Source organism: Manis pentadactyla, chromosome 19, assembly GCF_030020395.1.
Source record: "Manis pentadactyla isolate mManPen7 chromosome 19, mManPen7.hap1, whole genome shotgun sequence".
Taxonomy (NCBI): Eukaryota; Metazoa; Chordata; class Mammalia; order Pholidota; family Manidae; genus Manis; species Manis pentadactyla.
In genome coordinates, this window is record NC_080037.1 from 6,049,662 (window position 1) to 6,069,698 (window position 20,037).

Below are 20,037 nucleotides of genomic sequence, written 5' to 3' on the forward strand. Positions count from 1 at the left end.
AGAAGGTCCGCGAGTGCTTGCTACTTGGTGAGCAGGACACCCAGGGCCAGCGGATGCAACAGGTGCTCAGTAAACATTCCCGAATCCATCGCTCACTGTGCAGACGCTGGGAGTTTCATCTTTAAGAAGCTCTCTTCTTCTAAAGGTTTCCAAGCCCTTCCCCATGCCGGACTACCCGCCGCCGTGGGAGGAGGGATGCCTCCAAGGGAACGGGACGGTTCCCAGGAAACCCTCTCCAGGACTCAGAGAAACTGTGCAGGGCCAAGCAAGGCACACCCAACAGCAGCACCACCCCGCCAGGCAGAGCCCCAGGGCCTGAGGGCAGGTGCTGCCTAAAGATACAAAAGATAAATGTCCCCCAGGGCAGGGAAGGGACTGAGGGAATGAGGGAGGGAAGGAAGGAAGGCACTGAGAGGGAGAGAGGCCCCCCAACACTGGAAGGTGAACAGCACTGCTGAGCCCAGGGGGGGACGGCTGACCTCAAAGACAGCACAGCCTCAGCGTTGCCCAATCCCTCCAGGGCGAACAAGTTCCCTCCACACAATAAAGGGGCTACAGTCACACCACGTGGGCCGTGCCACTGGAAAGACAAACACGGCACTAAATGAACAGGTCCCAACATGCAAGCGTGATTCTTGTTAAAACAAAACACTGCCGACTGACAGTTCTACTCTGAGGCTTCAAGGTGCTTCCCCAAGTCTTAATGGAGCCGATAAATGGATACATTTACAGAAAGAAGAAAGATGTTCCTAGCGGTTTATAGACAGTAAGGAAGCAAGTGGAGCAGTAAAGAGCGACCATGGGGCTGGGCAGTGAGCGCCATCCTTGGTAAGAAAAGGTTTCCCATCCCGCATCTGTAATCTCGGAGCATCCGATACTCCAAGTAGGCTTAACTTTGTGGCTGCGGCCCTAGCTGCAATCAGAGGGCACCTGATCCATCATTTAATGTGGACCTGTCCTAAAATCATGGGACTTCAAACATCCTGTCTACCCTCCTCACTGCACAGAGGGGGGCATGTATATTAGACTTAGAACTGGAAAACCAGCTCATAACTAACACATATTTAGAGAGTATAGTATGCTAGGCATAACATTGACTTACATGCATTATCTCACACAGGGCAGATAAGAAAAGACAAATCCAGAGAGAGAATGAAATTTGCTGAAGGTCACCCCACTGAGAAGTTCAGGTGCCAGAACCCGAGCTCCCAGGTGCTTCTCAAGTCGGCGGCTCCAGCACGCTTCCTGCCACACCACACGGCCTCTTCATTTCTGCGATGGTCAGTTTTGTGTGTCAACTTGGCTAGGCCAGGGTGCCCGGATATCTGACCAAACATTACTCTAGATGTTGCTGTGAAGGTATTTTTCAGATGAGGCAAACACCGACATCAGCAGACTGAGTAAAGCAGATTCCCCACCATAATGTAGGTGGGCCTCGTCCGATCAACTGGAAAGCCTCAGTAGAACACAGCGATCTCCTGGGAGGACAGGAACTCTGCCAGCCGGCTGCCTGTAGACTTGAACCGCAACTCTCCCCCGGGGTTCCACCGGCCAGCCTAGCCTGCAGGCTCTGGACTCACCACACCTCCGCAATCAAAGGAGCCAATTCCTTACCATCAGCACATGTGTGTCCGTCTCCCTCACTAACACGCTTCCATCACGCCACAGGCCACAGCCTCATTTACATGAAGAGGGAAGAGCCCCTGCCACTTCCCTAAGTCAGCAGGGATGCCAGTGTGATGGGCACAGCGCACACCAACCCAACCCTGACCTCCTTAAAGGGACACTGAGGGCTCTGTCTGACACCTCAAATTTTGAGGGAACTGTGCCGGACCTAATGGGTTTTCCTAAAATGGACCCAGATGTTTCTACATGTAGAAATAAATTTCATTCTTCTTAGGGAGGGTGGTACACAGAAGATGCCAAGCAGCTGAGGTCTCATATTTATCATGATGATTTGAGAAAATTATCAACAAAAAGGTGTTACCAGGAGAGGTGCACACAGCTGGTGGGCCCATCGTTTCAACGCTGACCATGTGCTACAACGGGAAGGGCGTTAACCACGCTAGTCTCTGTGCAGCCACCGCCACCACCATCCGGCTGCTCAGCCTGCCAGTCTCACCCTCCGGGCCAGATCACTGCAATTCTACCTGCTCCCCCCATACCGAAGGTCATCCTTCCTCAACTGCTTAAAAGTCACTCCCTGCTGAAATCCCTACTCAACATACATTTGGCATAGAATAAGCATTGAATAAATGCTGTTGGCAATGGCTAAAATGACATGCGTCCTTGGCCACCCTCACTGACCATGTCTATCATTTCACTTTACAAGTATAAGTGTACACGGAGCAGTCCTGCCCCACCAGGGCTTGCGCTCCACTGAAGGCAGAAGCCACCCCGCATCTGTAGCCAGAGGGTGAAATGATCATGGTAACAGCATCGGCCAGGAACGAAGAGAACATAGGAACCGAAAAAAGTCTTTACATTTTTGGGAAGGGGAAAGGGAGCTGAAATGCAGGCTTCTCCAAAGACAGGGCACTGAAGGCCAAGCGGAGTGTTTGCCTGGAGGTGAGGCTGGGACCACTGGCAGGGGGGTTCAGGACACTCAGGGATGGGAGGGAGCCAGGGTGGGCAGAGGTCAGAGAACAGGACAGAAGTGACCTGTAGTGACCCCGGAAGAGAACCTCCACAGTACCACCGGAAATCATATCAACCCACCCCGCCAGCAGACCCCTCGCGGGGCTGGAGGTGGAGGGAGAGAGTAGCTCCCTCCGCAGGAGGGGAATGAGACCGACCCCTCAGAGAGGTCTGCACGAACCGCTCTCCAGCCAGTCCTCTTCTCCAGAGGCCAAACCGCACCTTCCCACCTCCTTGGCAGGCAGCTGGGCAGCAGGTTTCTGTTAGGTGCCTGGGGACTGGCTCAAGGCCCTCAGACAGGAGTCTGGAGAACAGCAATGTGCAAACTCCATCTCTGGGCACCCTGCCTGGGTCCAGCCCCTTCTCTCCAGGCATTAGCGGCTTCCCCAGAGACTGTGCCCTTTACTAGCTGGTCAGAATTCCCTTTTGCATGTGTGCATCCTGGCTGCCGGGGCTGTGAAAGCTAGGAGCCTCTGCTACCAGGGCACCGCCAAAGAAGAGCTGGTAACGTAAAGGCGTCAGTCTTCTCCAGCGAGCAGCTCTAGGGCAACACCTCCAGGTGAAGTTGCTCGGCCTCTGTTCTCTGAGCAGCACGCCAGCGTAGGGCTTGTGCAGCACAATCTCTTTCCTTCGCTGGCCGCCTGGCTCCTGTTCCCAGAGGGACCCACAGATTTTCCTCTGAGCACGGCTTTCTCTGTATCCCTTAAGTTTGGAATTCTATACACTCTCCAAAGGGCCCCTTTGCTGTTAGAAATTTGTATTGTTACATTAAATTTACAAATTGAACATAAGGAGAACCAACATTTTTATGACGTTGCGGTTTCCTAACCAAGGCCCTCCCGTTTGTTTGCGATTTTCTTCATAGGAAACATACACATTTTCGTTATTTTTTCACAGGTATTTTATCTTTTTAAATTGTTACTTTAATGGATTGTTTCTTCCCCTAACTTCTGAGTGCTTGTTGGAATAAAAAACCCTTAGTCATCTGTATGTGATACAGGACCTCACATCTTTAAGTATTATTTCTAACAGCTTTCAGCTTATTTTCTTGGGTTTTTGCATATAAAAATTAACATAACATAAACAATATTAGCCTTGTACCTTCTCTTTTCTAATGCTCAGACTTTCTTTTTACACATTTAGTTAGATGACCAAGGTGGTAAAAGGAATCTTTGTCTTATTCCTGCCTTTTAATAACTTGAAAATTGGAGATATTGGGAGAATGTCCATACTGAGCATTTATAGAACTACAGAATTTAGAAATAGGAAAAAAAAGTAAGTGTTCAGGTAACTGTAAATTTATCTTCTTTCTAATTTGTTGTATGATGGTGCATTTCTACTAAAATTTTCTTTGGGTTCAGACTCGGGAGCATGAGCAATACCTTTAAAACGTGTTTCCTGATATCCAGTCAGTTTCCATTTGATAGTTTAAACCTGTTTAATTATCTGTTTGAAAATAACATACGTTCCCTAAAGAAAATTCGGGATCTCAAGAAAAGCAGAAAAAGTAAAACGCAAGTGACTCGGTGTCTGGGGACTTGGAGGAGCGAGCCTCGCCCCACGCACGCTGGCGTCCTCCTGCCCGTCGGTCCCGCGGCGGCGGGCGGCCTACCTGGGTCCCCCGAGCTACTGCTGACCCTCTCGCTGTCCCCGTCCTCCTGGCCATCTGCATTCTGCTGGGTGTGCTGCAGGCTCAGCTTGTGGCAGACCTCGAAGGCTTGCCCCACGGTCCGGACGATGCGCATAGCTTGGCTCTGGGAAGGAGAGAGAGAGAGCAGGTGAAGGCCACGGAGACCCTGCCCAAGGACGCACGGAGAGGCCGGGCTGGGAGAGGATGTGCGAGGGGCACGCCGGCAGGAGCCCGCGGAGCCCGCCAAGGAGAGAGGGGGGAATCTAAGGTCGTTCCGACGTGCTCACACTCACTCACTCGGGCCTAGTCTTTGACCTTTTCCTGCTACCTTAACCTCTTCCTGTAACAGCCCACGGACTGAGCCTGGCCCTGGCTCTCAGGACCCGCTGCTCAGCGAGGGGAGGCAGAGGCAGGGCAAGGAAGCCTGCCGCTGAGCGTCTGGCCCACACAGGCGTGAGGAAGGGCCACACGCAAGGTTTCCAGGGCATGGCCTCCACAGTGGACAACTGACCGCAGCCTGGTCATCAGCCAGCGTTTCTTTTTTTCCAAAGACGAAGAATGAATCCAGTGGCAGCTCTGAGGTTAAGAGTTCAGGCTGGACGCTCAGCTCATTGCTCCACTGACCCCCGTGGTCCCTGAACATGCCACCACCACACACCGCACCTTATTTAACTATGGCTGTCACCCTACTCCTGACTCTCAATCACATTTTGGAGGATCTGGCTTCAGGTCAGCTGTGACCACCTAGCGACCCCACACGATCTCAGAGGCAACTGCTCGATCTGCACCGAAGCTGAGGAGCAGCAGGCGCCAGTCTTATACGAGAAGGCCCCACCCTTCCCATCCCCAAAATACATGAAGACGTGTGATCTAGCAGGCGCAGTCCCTACCCAAGTGGGGCCACGCACAGCCCGGGTTTTCCCGTCTCCTCTGGCCGTCAGGCTGTGCTCTGGTCAGAAGGCTGAGCCAGAAGCTCAACTCTCTGAAGAAAATAGGGGACTCGATTCTCCCCTGGGCCTCCTCGGACCTTCCGTTGCTTATTCCCTTTGTGGGGTTAAGAGCAGACTGCCTATCGTTAAGCTTTCACAGCAAAGCTCACAAGCCGCAGAAGTGCTGTACTCTGCCTACCAAGTGTAGCCAGTGTCCATCACACACAGCCACTCCCCTCTCCCTTCACTGACTTTTGGGGACTGTGTGCACCACACCTGTACAAGAGGCAGGACAGGAGAAACTGAGGGAGCGGGGCTGTTCTAGAAATGAAATACGTTAAGTCTAAATGATATGCAGAGATTAAGCGTTTCGTTCCATTACTCCTTATCTTACCTAAATTAACCCAGATAAATCATACTGAGTAGAAATCTGCAAAGACTGAGCCTTTTCTCATTCCCAGAGTACAGACCCAGTTCCCCTCTTTAAAATACAATCATAAAGGAAATCCCAGATTCACTCCTGCATCTGTTAGTATAAAACGTTTTCCTAAGGGGACATGTTATGAAGTCCACCATCTCTATAAATCACAGATACTTCCCTTACAACCTGCTTTTAAGAAGATAAAAACTTGGTTTTAATGCTTAATGTTTATATTCTCCATGTCTTTCTATATTTTAGCACATTTACTAGGATGGGCAATGGACCTGCACCCTCACCCGATGCCCCTGGAAGAGCAGCGAATGCAGACCCCAGGCTCCCGGCTGCCTTCCCTGCGTCGGAAATGGCATTCCACCCCACCGCCCATTTCCCTACTACCCTCCATCACACCTGCTCTCCATCACAACCCTAACTCCACCTGAAAAAGTGAGCCGGGGATATCTAAGCCTCTCCTTTGCCACACAGAGGAATCCAGATATGGCCACGTGAGGGCACCTCCTACGGCACCTGGCATGTACTAGAGGTGAAAAAATGTTTTGTTCTGAATGTGGAATTCACCAAAAAGCAGTTATGACAGAAGATAAATAGTAGTTAAGGGAAGGCTAGACTTATTTTATCAAAAGAAGCATAATGACATTGAGGGACTCCCCTCTTACATACACATATTAGCATCAACAGGGCTAAAGCCACCCTTTCTCCCCACTCACCACAGAGAGCTCCCGGGCCGAAGGATCTTTGGTCTGAACTAGTATGATGATTTCTGCTATGAGAAAATTGTTGAATAAGAGTTCCAGATTTGCACACTCGGTGCTAAATGGCTTCACTCATTTATCCTTCCGTCCTCTTTAGGGTGAAGGCACTCTACTTTCAGTCACAGTAAAGGACACAGTACTTTGTTTATGAAGGGCCCTCTGCACCTGAATATGTAACCAAGCTACCCTATTTGTTCTTCAGCATGACTACATACACATCAAAGACCTGCCTTCCCACTCACCCCTCCAGGAGCTAGAAGGGGCGTGGTGGCTCCCAGTTTTACCCCAAAGTGTTTATGTGAGTTTAGTTGCCCCTTGACCTCTAAGCTCTCTCCTTCCTTCACCAGTGAAAAGTCTACTTTTAGAAAATTCTACGCAAGGCCCTTGTGAGGGGGGAAGTTCCTTGAAGGTGGCTTGGAGGGCCCACCTGCACCTGGCAGGGGCTGTTCCCCCCCACCACTGGTGCCATGTGCCTTCTGCACAGCCCGGCCGCCTGCTAGGCCTCCCCACTCAGAGACGTGGCCAAGGAAACAGGTTCTGCCTGACCCCTAGGAATGCAGGAATCACGTGCCAGGACTTAATTGTTAATAAACCATGTCTAAACCCAAGAAGGAGAACTGTGAGAAAAAGAAGCTTTAAAAAAGAGCCCCGTCCCTTGGTCCCCGTCAGTCACAGTGCAGCAGTTGCTTCGTCTCATGACCATAAACAGGCCTTTGGAAATCACGGGAGTGTTAAAGATGTGCCCGCAGGTACACAGCAGAGCAAGCACACAAGTGGTGTTATGCTGGGAAGGCAGTTTTTTCCAGCTCCATGACTTGGCCATTCTCTGGAATTCACTGGATTTTTTTTTTAAAGCATCATTATACTGCATTATTTCTGTACAAATCCAGTTTAGTTTTACTTAAGCCCCTGAAAAGTACTTGGCCACATGGATCAAGTCTTCTTGTTCAAAGCCATTTTCTATTAGCAATCCTGAAGCATCTGTGGGCTAAGAGTTGTCTAGATTTGGCCAGATAGGGCTGCGATGCTTCCAAGGCTGGGAAGGACTGTCTAACTTCAGAGCGGCTCTCAGCCGCACGAGGCAATTTTGTGAAACAGGGCTAGAAAGGAAGCTGTCTTAGAACTCCACGCCACTTATCCTCACAGCACAGAAATGCTTCTTTAAGCCATCTACTTACTCAAGTTGACAAAGCCCCCTACCCCCCACCTCAATCCAGCACAGAAGTCAAGAGGCAACAGAGAGCTCTTCTCTGCAGCACGTCTAATGTGGGTACCAACTATATGCCTACCGGGGCGTCAACACTGAGGAATTGCTGCAAATCATGAAAACAACACTACATTTTGAGTGGGCTGTCCCCTCAAAAGCAGACAGAAGTCTACAGTGGCAGCTTTAGGAAGGTAGAAATCTAACCGTGGATCCCTATACTTCACGGGTCTACAGAGAAATTACAGTCCATCATGATGTGATTTTTCTGCTCTCATTTTAGGTGACCTTGTGGTTGGCTGGGAATCTTTTGAGTGATATACACATGCAAAGAATGGCAATCACTTAGTCTTACTCTGCAGCTGATTTAATAGATAACCTTGAGGGCTATTCCGAATTTCACTGCCCTGGAAAAGGCTCTATTTCACAAGTCATAGGCATGATTAAAGAGAGTCCCTAGAGAAGTATGGAACATGCAGGGTTTAAGCTCCAAATGCAAGGTTTACCATGCACGAAGATGATGATGACACCCGAGATGATGGAGCGGCAGCAGGACAGAAAGAAGAGAAGGGCAGGCGCCCTCCTGCAAACAGGGGTCTTTATCAGTCCAACTCTGTCCTCTAGCTTACTGTTTTCCCCCAACTCTGTGTTTTCTGAGCACTTGAGACCTGGCTAGTGCATGCTTCTGATTTCTAGGGAACCAAAGTCCAATGAGTCAGTTCTAGGACAGCCCCCACCAGGTGCACAGTTCTTCTCATCTATCATGGCAGTCAAGTACAGTGCCTTTATCTTGACTCTAACTGCCACAGAATCTCAGCAAAAATAGAACCTTTTTTTGAAACTCAGTAAAAGATTTAAGCTTATATCAAATGACTGCCATCTAGAGAATTCACAATGCTGAAGCAAGAAAATGTATTTGGACTTCTACACAAGGAAGAGCCATGGTGGTCTGGCTCTGAGTAGGAGATGGGTTAGGTTTCTCTCCAATAGGTTACCTAATGGCCTTGATCACAACGTTTGATTGACGGAGTGCCTTGGACACCAGAATACTGCTCACTATGAGGAGAGCTTACTTTCAAAGTGGCTATGATTTTCATTGTTGACAGAAGATAGTGTATCGGGGAATTTCCAATAGACTGGGTTTTTCCTTGTCCTCTGCTAGTGCACGAACCACAGTACCACAAAGAAGGCTGAGTTACAACCCCAAGGTTGTCAGTAACCTGCTAGGTGACCACGGGCAGCTTAATTCACCTTTCCAGGTACTGATTTCCTAAACAAAGAGGTCTGGACTAGATTGAGTTCTGATGTCTGTGATTCTGTATTTCCACTTCCCAACATAACCCCACCCCAAAATTTAAGATATAAAAAGACAAGCTCTCTCCCTAAATTTAGGACCCGTCTCTCTTCCCTGTCCTCAGCTGGGCCAGGCAAGTGGCTTGTTCTGTAGCACACGACTGTCCTCATCATTCGAAATCCACGGGCAAGCTCTCAAGGACAGTTGAACTTCTCAGCTGCTGGCCCCTCATGCGACGGTGACAGCATTAAAAGAGGAAATGACTTCTCTTAACCCAAACCAATGAGCTGGGGTTGCAAGCAAAATGATTCTGAGGAGCTGCTTGTGAAGATAGCGGGCAGATTCCCGCCACTCCTGTCAACCGCCAACACTCTGTGCACTTTCGCACTGATCGTACAGTCACACTTGATCAGGGCCCACAGCCACATCTCCTGGGGCTAAGGAGAAAGTGACAGAGGGCACATCCACGCCACAGGAGAGGTCAGCAGGTCACACAGGAAGCGTCACGAGAGGCTAAAGGCCTTGCAAACGAACACCCAAGGAGGAGCAGCAGGTGCTCGCTGTGTCACGCGGAAGGGCCTCCACTGGGTGCTCTGGGCGAGGAGGAAACCTACTCCACCCCTCCTTCCCAGCTCTGACAGTGCTGGGGGACAGCCCCCCACCCCAATCCCAGCCAACCTTCCCCATCACACAGAACCTGTTCCCTGAAGATCGGATTGCTTGGCACAAAATGATCAGCACCCCCGAGATGCCTCTCATCTCATCTCCCGGCTGGAGACGCTCAAGTCCAGAGAAATTCCTGCATTCTTCACGAGTCTCATGGAACACAGCTCTGGACTAGAAGTAGGAAGCTAGGTTCTGATCTCAGTGGCGCTGCTGACCCGCTGTGTGCCCAACGGCACCTTACTTCCCCGCCCTCTTTCCTTCACCAACTACAAAACACAGTAGGAGACAAAAGGATACTAGGAGAAAAAAGGAAAATCTATGTCAAAGTGACCCGGGCCATTTCGAGTCAAGGAGCTCTTCACACTCAAGCGATGACGATGGGAGAACCTGGCTACAAACGGGCTTGAAGAGCATGGCCACTCCTTCACTGAGCACTTCCCCATGAGAAGAGCGCCCCGCGGAGGTAAGAACAGGAGCTCTGTATGACGCCACCTCTCGCTGCGAGCTGTTACTTAAGCCTCCGTTTTTCCATCTATAAAATGAAGAGCATAACACCGCCCACCTCACAGGCCCCCTGGGGAAGGAAAGAAGGTAATTCACATAAAGACTTTAGAACAGTCGCAGGCACACAGCAAGTAACCAAAACATCAGATAACCTGATTCAACACAAGTTGGAAACCGGGGTAGTCTAGAGCACTGTGAGTAGCAGGCAGGGTGCTATCTAGCTTCAGATGAGTGCCCAGCTAAAAAACCCAGCTCAGGAGCAAACCCCAGGGTGGGGGCACCACACTGGCTGCACGTGTGGGTGACCAAAGGCAGAGCCGAGGTGCGGAGTGACAGCTGTGCTGGGGGTGACATACAGGGAGGCCCTCTGCCCAGAAGAAACCACCCTGTTCCCCATGACGGACGGAGGGGTGAGGATGCCCCCCCCCCTGTGAGAAGCCCGTCGGAAAATGTGCCATGAGCATGCATCTGGGGCACACGATGTGGTGCAAACAGCTAAAACTGAAGCCCTGGAGAGGAGCCCATCCAAGAATCCCCTAGGCCTCGATCAGCACGAGGGCTCTGGGAACACCCAGGCCTGCTGGACCTCCCTGCTGACCTCCAGCCACCCAGAAACACCCCGCCAGACATTCCCTCAGTGCACAGAGTCCACCTCACCTCCTAAGTATTCTTATAAGTTGCCAATGAAAACTCCTTCTCAAGCCACCTGCTATCTCCCCAAACCAGAAGTGCTTTACGCAGGAAGAAATCACCATATCTGGAGGCTGACCAGGGTAAGCGTGCAAAAATTCTAGAGGTGTTCCCCACCCTCCCCAGTTCTGCTTCCTTGACCGAACAATCCACTTCTCTTTCTTGGCTTGGAAACCAATCCTTCCACCTACAGCTGGGCAGCGATGGGGCTCCCAGCCCAGGCTGTCTGGAAACAATTCCTTCAGTTGCATGGCTGCATGCCAGCAAAGGGCCTGAGAACCGGCTCAGTCTCAGTAGGTGAGGGTGAAAGGGATGGAGAAGATAGAAGAGCCAGTGACCCGAATTAGCTTGAGAGCTTTGAGACCTGGAAAAAAAATACCAGTGCACCAGATGACTACTCCTTTTTCACTGGGAAATACGAACTTAATTCTGTGCTCCCCCCAGGATCAATGCTTCCAGTGGGCATTGTTCTCAGACTCAGGTTTTGGCAGAACTGGATGACCCCACTGTGTCTCTGCTGCTACACTAGAGCTGATGGCAAAGCAAATGGAATGATCCCCTTCACCCCCCGGTTTCCTGCTCTTTTGTTCTGCACGCCTCCCCAGTCCCAGCCAGTGCCCCAATCCCAGCCAGTGCCGGCTCATGGGAACCGCGACGAGTCATTTAATCTCTGAGCGTCGGCATACTCATCTGTAAACCTGGTGGTGAAAATTACCTGTCCCCAACTGCACACAGGATCCTTCCTTTATAAGGATCAAGTAAGATGAAGCATTAGAGCGCTTGGTAAATTACACTGTGCCAGTTGTAACTCCAATAAATCTGAAGTCCATGTGATTCAGTTTCTGGACAAAACTAAAGTCAGATGTGCTCAAAATGAATTCAAAGGGAATGCCCGTCTTTAGCCGCATCTGTCAAAGACCATTGCGGATAATCCAGCTCATACTCTCAGGGACACTGTACTCCCCCTCCCCTCCCCTCCCCACATCCCCACACCTCTAAGCTGCCTAAGAGCCTTTGCTCTCCAGCCTTCTGACGTTTCTTCCTTTCCCTCCCACTCCTCTTTCTTTTGGTTCTTAATTTGCAGCTCAACTTAGCCCCGCGGACCCCCGCTTCTTTTTTCAACTGTACTCATATCTAGAAGTGAAGTCGGTCAACTTGCTCCCGTTTGCCTCCTACTCTTCTAGTTCTGGCTCTTTCCATCCAATCCCACGATTTGCATTAAAAAGCCTGGGAACAGGTGGCTAGGGGCACAGATCTCCCTACAGGAAGAGGCTTGATCATCAAAGTAGAATCTTCTCTGCGGAGCTAGGGTGGGGGCACCAGAAATATGTATCATAAATCTTGACCCTGTCATGTATTGTGCAGGCCTATTAAAGATGCCCCAGGGCATACGCTGTCACACAGGAGTGCGCGGGAAGGGGTGCGGCAGTGGTCCTCACAGAAAGCCAGGCTCAGCGGTTTGTGTCTGCAGTGGTGGACCTGTGCGGAACCTGAGGGGCACAGAGTGTTTTTTTCTGGAGTTTCTCCTGCAGAAAAATAGCCTTCGCCATACGAACACATAGTACACGGAAAACATGATTCTGTGGCCAAGGTGGCTTAAGAAACACTGGGTTAAACAAAGTTAAAGGTGTTGCTCTGACTTTAGGACTTGCAGCAAATTTAAACAGGATCATGTGCCAACAGCTGGGGGAAGGAGTTAACATTTTATGGGAAACACTTTGGGCAATGCTGATAATTGACGCCTCCTCCTCGCTTTAGAGACAAGGAAGCTGAGGCCCATGGCAGGCAGTGACCCAGATAACACCCTGCCGGGTTTTAGCGAACAGGAAGAACTAGAGAAAAAACAACAACAAAACAAAAACAAAAACAAAAAAACTAGTGCTTTCCCAAAGCCTGGTTTGGTGTGCCAGGCCCCTGGAAGAATGACAGAGGGCGTGCATGCCTCACCAGAATCGCAAAAGGTGCATTTCCTCAAGCATCAAGGCTGCCTCACCAAAACAGCCATCCGGCACAACCAACATCCCACACAGTCTAAACTGGATCCTACAGGTCAGCCTGTGGACAGGACGCAAGGCCTCCTCAGTGCACGTCCATGCTTCTCTCCTACCGCACACCAAGGCGGGCGTCTGTCCTGTGCGCCCATGCGCTCCCGATCCAGAGCCCTTACCCAGTGGTTGAGATCTGTCCATGTGTCTGCATGTCACTAAGGACAATGTTTAGATGAAAGAAGAGAATTCCACTACACAGGAGCAGTGACAGACCACCAAAAGCTTCCCCACGTCTCCCACTGAATAGCCACCTCCAAATGTCAGAGGGAAATTAAAGACCGATGACTGCCCCTTTACCTTCTTCTTGGATTTAAAGACGTTACACCTGAAGACATTGCTGGCACCATCTCGAGCGATATAGCTGAAGATCTTCAAGTCTTGGGAATCATGAGAGACGTAGAAGATCCTATAGGAAGAGCAACAGAAAAACGCACTGAAAATGGCAGTAGGTTCAAATCTCCAACAGGGAAACCTCTGCTTCGGGGCAGCCTGGGCATGGAGCTCCCTCAAGTCACATTCCAGGGAAGGCCTTCTCCCCGTGAATGCCACAATGCAGGTGGCACTTTCAGTGGCTCCCTAAGCACTGACGCCCAGTGAGGGGCCTCCAGCTCTGGAAGGGGGGCGGGGGCAGGACACAGACCCCACACTAGGCTAGACAGCAAATCTGTCCTGGTAACCTGGGTGTTAGGAGGAAAAACTGTTCCCTTCCCTTAGCAGGGCAATACACTGGCACCTAATCCAGGGAAACTGGCAGAGTTTCCTGACACCCGTTCAGCTATCCCCAAATGAGGAGCCTTGGGGAGCCAGCGGTGCTGACCACGTTAGGAGAAACACCTCACCACCACGGGTCCCTGTGGTGGTGGGAGGTGACATCAGTGCCCGTCCCCCTCCATCAGGCCCATGGCGCCCATGTATTCATTCTGCCATGCAGCCAGTCCCCGAGTCCACGCGGTGGGCAGCCACTATCCCCACAGCAAGGGGAAGAGCAGTAAAGTCCCCAGGCTCACGGAGCTCACACACAGGAGGCAGTGATAAACAAATGGAAAACGAGCACTACACAGAGAAACAAGGCAGAGTAAGGCCAGAGGATGTTGGGGGCCATCCAGGGCGGTGGCCAGCAGGAAGGCCACACCAGAGGCAGAGACCTTATAGAATGGTGCGAGGGAGCCAGGCACAGGACTGTTGGGCACAGGCGCTGCAGGAAGTGGGGACAGCATGTTTAAAAGCCCTGCAGTGTTCCAAAGGTGCCTGGCGCATTCACGGCATGGCCCATATGGAGTGAGTGTGGTCAGCGACGGGCCAGAGATGCAGCCAGGGGCCAGGACATGGAGGGCATCACGGTCAGGGTTTGCACTCCAAGCGAGATGAGGAACCCACCGTCAGAGGCTCCTGAGCAGGGGACTGACTTCCCGACGCTTGACACTAAAGGATCGCTCTGACTGCTGGGGGCTGGGGGCAGGAGCAGAGGCAGAGGGCAAGGCTGGGGAACGGGGAAAATAGTAAGCAAGGCTCTAATGGCTGGCACTTAAGTGGGCCTGGGACAGGGCACCACGGGAGCCACAGGTCTGAGCGCTGTCGGCACAGGGCATGGGAGGGGCCTACGGGTGGTGCGGCAGCAGAACCGGTTTGGGGCAATCCAAGGAGTGTTGCCCTGATACACCCTCCGGGGGCACATCATTTCCATAAAACATCTTTTCCTCACTAACAACAGTGGTGACTTCCACCCAAGGATTTAACAGGCCTGCCCTGTCCTAGTGCCAGTCAGTCCTGTGTAGTGCAAAGAGAACGGGATTTAGCGTCGTATCCACAACTTTGTCACTTACTATGAGGTCAATCATGTAAACCTCAGAGGCTCGGTGTTGTCATCTGCAAAATGGGTCTATTGACAGTCACATCTTGCAGGGTTACTGGGAAGACAGATGACGAGGCAAGTGTCTTTCCACTTCTTACCCACATAACCTCGAAATAGTCTCTTGGTGTCTTTTTACTGAGATTCTCATCAAGGACCCCAAGAAGCCTGGAGGACAGTCAAAAGGAAAGTGGATACAAGAGAGAACAGTCCAAGGAGGAAGCCCACGTTCACCCTGGGGCCCCCCGTTTCTCTGAATGCTGCTGGGAGTCATTTCAGTACATGGCACACATCTACCACCTCTAAACGACACTGACATAAAGGTGACCTGCTTACTTAAGGTGGCTTCCAAGAAAGCTAATCTAACGTCATTGAGCCCAGAAAAGTCCTCTGTGCTTCTAATGACCCCAAAGTAGCCTCCTAACATGGAAGGGAACAGCCAACAACTGGTCCTGCCTGAGCTCCAGACCCACCAGCCAGGCCTTCCTGAAGGTGTCTCAAGCTGCTCAGGTGCAACATGCCCCTGCTTGAATTCACCATCTTCCCCATTTTCTCCAAGCAAACATGGCCTTCCTTCTCCCAAGCCCCATCTTGACGAGGGGCACCATACCCCCTCAGGCCGGGAACCCGGGCGGTGCCCCTGACTGAGGACCAAGTTCTCTGCAGCCCACCACCGCAGTCTCTGAATGCTTTTTTCTTCAACTCTGTGGCACTGTTTTGGTCCTACTTTTCTCCTGGATTTCTGCAACCCGTCTAGTGTGTCTGCTTCCTAACTCACCCACTGCCAACCCTTCTCTACTTTCCTAGCCAAGTGGTATTTTTAAAAACACAAACCACATCCTTTTATTTCCCTTTAAAAACATTCAAAGGCTTCCTGCTGCCCTAGGGTAAAGTCCAAACTCGTCAGCAGGCAGCATCCTCCTTTCTGCTTTTGTCTCTCGAGAGAGTGTTGACCTAATGGCCTTCCAGCCTTCCAGAACTAATGACGTACATCTCCTGCCTCTGCCACAGCCGGACACCACTGGCTCCTCAGGGCTCGGTTCCGGGCAGCCTTCCCTGCCCGCCCCTCCGCTGAATCTGAGCTGCTGAGCCCCTGGGCTCACCCATCCCAGCGCGTGTATGTTACCCTATGATGTTTATGCTGGAGCGCCTTGAAGGACTAAGAACCACATCCCGGCATCCCCGGTGCCAGCACGGCAGGTGGCACACAGAGGCTCCTGTGCCTGCCTGCGAGGGAAGGACGCGTCCCCGCCGCCGTCGGTGAGCACCCACGGCACGTCTGCCTGTCCCTTCATCTTCCTCTCAGGAAGTCAGGTCCTGTTAGTTCAGATTCATCACACACTAAACTCCTTTGACTTTTGGGGTTTTTAATTTATTATTATGCAATACCCTAAGGACTGGAAACTGGATTTAAAACTGATAGAGCAGATATGAATGCCGACTGGCATGCCAGCAGGGCGCAGAGACGTGGAAGGCAGCCAGGAACACAGCCAGCGAAGCCTCGCCCTCCCTTGATAAACAAAGCATTTGTTCAGCAAATATGATGACACCCTGTGTGTGGATACAGCCGCGCTCTTTGGACGGAAGCTCTCTGGAGATTGTTATGTCTGAGTTCAGGAACCTAATGTGTCGTTGTTAAATGTAAATGGCCTCCAGCTAACCAAAAACTCCGCTGATTAAAGCCTAGCAAAATGTCCACAAGTACAACAAGCAGGAGAAAGTTTTTCCAAGTGACCTCATTCGCCAACAAATTAATACATCAACAAATTCAGGCCTCAGGTCCAAACTTCCAGAGTTTGAAATACACTCCAAGACCCTTACTTCTTCATACCTTGGTTTTTGTAAGAACTGTGATGGAATGCCCTGGGGGTGGGGGGAAGGAATAACACGAGAGACTTCACTTTCCCCTCCGTCCTCTTTCCTGAAAGTCCAGCGCGATTCATACTCCCTCCAAAAAAGCATCTCAGTTTTCTCAACCTTGAGTATAGTTATCAAAGGCAGGACAACACGGTTCACACAGTGCTCACGATGGTCACTAAGGTTTTGTCAGGTCTTTGTTCCCCCTTCAAATTTCTTAAGATTTCTTGTTTTTATTTCAAAATATGCATGGAATTACAAGTTTCACTTACTCATAGACCTGTTATGATTTAAAGCCACAGCAATAAACTCTTCTGCAGATTGTTATGTCCATAAATGACTGGAATGCAAACAATACCCTGGAGAAACTGGACGGGGGTTTATCATCATGTCACAATTCAGGCTGACAGTGATAAATAACCACCGGGCCCGCCACCAGCACCCGTTTCCTCCACGATTAATCTGAAGATAAGCCTGTTTCTCTTAGGAGCACAGAAAAAAATGTAAGAGGGTAGAAAAAACAGTACAGTCATCAGACAGATATGATTGCCGCCTGGCACAGTGACGGAGCTCACCCAGGATCTGTCCGTGATGGGCAAGTCCCTCCCTGAGACAGTGCCCACTCCCCTTTATGGGAGCCTCTAATTACTTGAAAATTTTCCTTTATGTTGATTAGAAATCTGCCAACAGGAATGCAATAGAGGGAAACAGCTGGAAATCCTGGCCCTGGTGCAGGACAGACCTGGATTTTAGACGCAGGCCCTGCCGCTTCCTGGGAGATCCCAGTCATCCTCTCCTTCGGTTCGTCGCCCGTTAGATGGGCCAATCGCAGCGCTTACTGTACCGCACGGACAGGGTTTGAAAAATAAACGCGTGCAGAGATCAGCTTATCGCAGGTGGCTAACAGATGGCAGCTGCTCTTACCGCTGCCGCACACTGCCCTCCTGCCCGACTTCTAGCCTTTGGGGCCTCCGAGAACAAGGCCAATCGCTCTTCCAGTGGCAACCCTTTGAGTATTTGGAAACCACCACTGGGTTTATATTTACTCCTCTCATTTTTCAAGTGACACACGTCCTCTTCCTTCAATGTTACCGCACTGGCCCATTTTCCAGACCCCTTATTCCTCTGACAGGTCTGTACTGTGGAAAGAGCACGGGTTTGGGATGAGAAGGATCTGGGTTCAAGTCTTAGCTTCAACCTTCCTAGCTGTTAACCTTAGGCAAACTACTCAGCTGACATAAGCCCTTTCTTTCTTCAGCTAAGACAGATATACTTCATAGTATTATTAACACACACACACACCACATTCAACATGATCCCTGACACATGGTGAGTTGCTAGCTCAGTAAACAGTGAGATCCATTTTCCTTGTTAGTCTTTTCTGTATGTACCCCAAGTTTCCAACAACTCTTTAAACGCAGTTCAAAGAACTGAACGCACATCCCTAGAGGGATGTGAACATCACAGAGTATATTTGGGTAACTATTTTCTATGCCCTAGAACTGAATCTGCATCAGAGCATCTCTGACTATTTTTTTATTTAGTTACAGCCTCTCACCGCTGGGTTCACACTGTGGTCAACTCAGACCGCAGATGCACAACTGCTCCCAAGGCAGATTCCCTAAGCATACCTGGGCAACTGGCTTTTGGGACTGGCCCCGAGTGATCCATATTTCCTTTTCCAAGATCTGCTTAATGAGCATTTCTACAATTTTGCCCACAGGCAACGACAAGTTCACTAATCTGTAGTGTTTTATTCTTGTCATTTTTCTCATATCTCTTCTATTTCCCATGAATTTGCAAAGATGACCGATCATGATTGTGCATTCTCATTCTTTAGGACCAGGACCTACACACACTTAAAAGTAAGTGAGGGACGCCTGCCTTTTTCCTCATGGGGTTTCAACTTTTCATATTTTTTAAGTCACATATGTTTTAGTGTTTCTAGTTTGCAGATGAAATAGTTCTCTGCTGAAGAGGGAAATAAAAGAGACATAGTTAGAAAAATGGGATTTGCGAGTCCCCGCTCGTCAGGGCTACCGCCTCCTCCCCTGCGGCCTCTTCCGTGACCCCAGCACACCTGGGATTTCAGCTTTCTCAGAGACGGCTGTTCTTTGCACCCATATTTGGTTTTAAGCGCTGCCTACCGTACTGTGTACTTTCTAAAGAACGTCTTATGAAAATCTGGGTAGCCACATGATTTTTCTTCACGGTCTCACCTAAATTATTATAATGATCTACTGTGTACCTACAGTAAGGAATAAGCAATCAAGTTTTAAAATCTAGTGAGAGTCATTCTAACACACATATCCTTTTGCAACCCTAGTTAAGGCACCCTCACGGCCTATCTCAGCAGCTAATTGTTGTTTTAATTTCAAAGATGGTAACAAGTTCTTTCTTATGTCCCACTAAATCTCCCCTGTTTTCTCTGAATCAGCCACAAACCATTTTCTAAATGCCAAGCATAGTGACATGTTAATTTCCTCTTGTTCAGTACTTGAGAAGCAGATAGAAGCAGGCCCGCATCCCTCACAAAACCACCACGGAAGTCCCTTCATGTGCTTCAAGGCTTTAACTTCTCTCCAACAGAGGTAATTTCTCCAACGTAACCATCACCTGCTGTTGGCTTTCAAACACCATGGTTTTCACAGGTTGCCAATTCTTCCTCCTCTGCTGCAGTGTTATCTGGGGTCACACATTCTGTGTGCTCATGTTTTCTGGGCTCAGCCCATCCCTTCCCAGATTTCTGAAGATCCTCAGGCTTTCTGAAGACTCTTGCTCAGAGACACAACTTGCCTTCCAGAGCTGGAGGGCAGAGGGAAAACCCACACCCCACCAAGAGGAAGGGGACTACTTTGGGGTGCACCAGGGGCCTCGCCTAAAAAGCCGCATCCTCTTCTCCTTTCCCCGAGTGCAATTTATTTTCCTTTCTTCAAAGCAGTGAATATTTATTTCCCTCCTTCAAGGGTTGGGCAAAAATCTCTGCAATGCAAAATAAACCCTAATCAAAAGTTCCCACCATTCCTCATCCACACCCCTGAATCTCTGGGAGCACCGTGGTTTTGTGGAACAGGCCTGACAGAGCCAGGAAGCCTGGGCTGAGGCTGTCGCCCTTCTACCGTGCCCAAGTCACTTCATACTCTGAGCCAGTTTTCTCCACTGCAAAGCGGCATGAGAAGAGGCTCTCGGGATTATTACAAGACCAAAGGGAACGATGTCTGCAGAGTGCCTAGCACACAGCAGGTGCTCAGAAAACCTTAGTAAATCAAAGTGATCATATAGGTACATGTACTGACCTACTGTGTGTCTACCACGTGCCAGGCACTGCTCTAGTCACATTACACACAAAACCTTACTTAATCCCCACAACATTATGCAGTAGGCAATATGAATCTCCCGTTTCAGAAGTGGAAAACACAGGGGTTGGCCAACTTCCTCAAGGTCACACAGCCAGCGGTCTCTGTATTAGTTTCCCAGGGTTGCCATAACAAGTCACCACACACTGGCTGGTTAAAACAACAGGAATTTAATGTCTCAC

At 50.1% G+C, this 20,037-nt stretch overlaps 1 protein-coding gene across 5 annotated transcripts in view; it reads right to left on the reverse strand.

The window, feature by feature from the left end:
* Positions 1 to 20,037, reverse strand: part of LOC118930839 (carboxyl-terminal PDZ ligand of neuronal nitric oxide synthase protein) — a 261,926-nt gene that overhangs the window by 31,136 nt on the left and 210,753 nt on the right. For 4 of the 5 annotated variants that reach the window (XM_057495150.1, XM_057495149.1, XM_036922841.2 and 1 more), the window contains 2 exons: positions 13,091 to 13,199; positions 4,250 to 4,391 (listed from right to left, as the gene is read on the reverse strand). In XM_057495150.1, the coding sequence (XP_057351133.1) occupies positions 4,250 to 4,391; positions 13,091 to 13,199 (251 nt within the window). Of the gene's footprint in view, positions 1 to 4,249; positions 4,392 to 13,090; positions 13,200 to 15,768; positions 15,962 to 20,037 lie in introns of those variants that run through there. The other variant, XM_057495152.1, reaches the window with a different exon arrangement.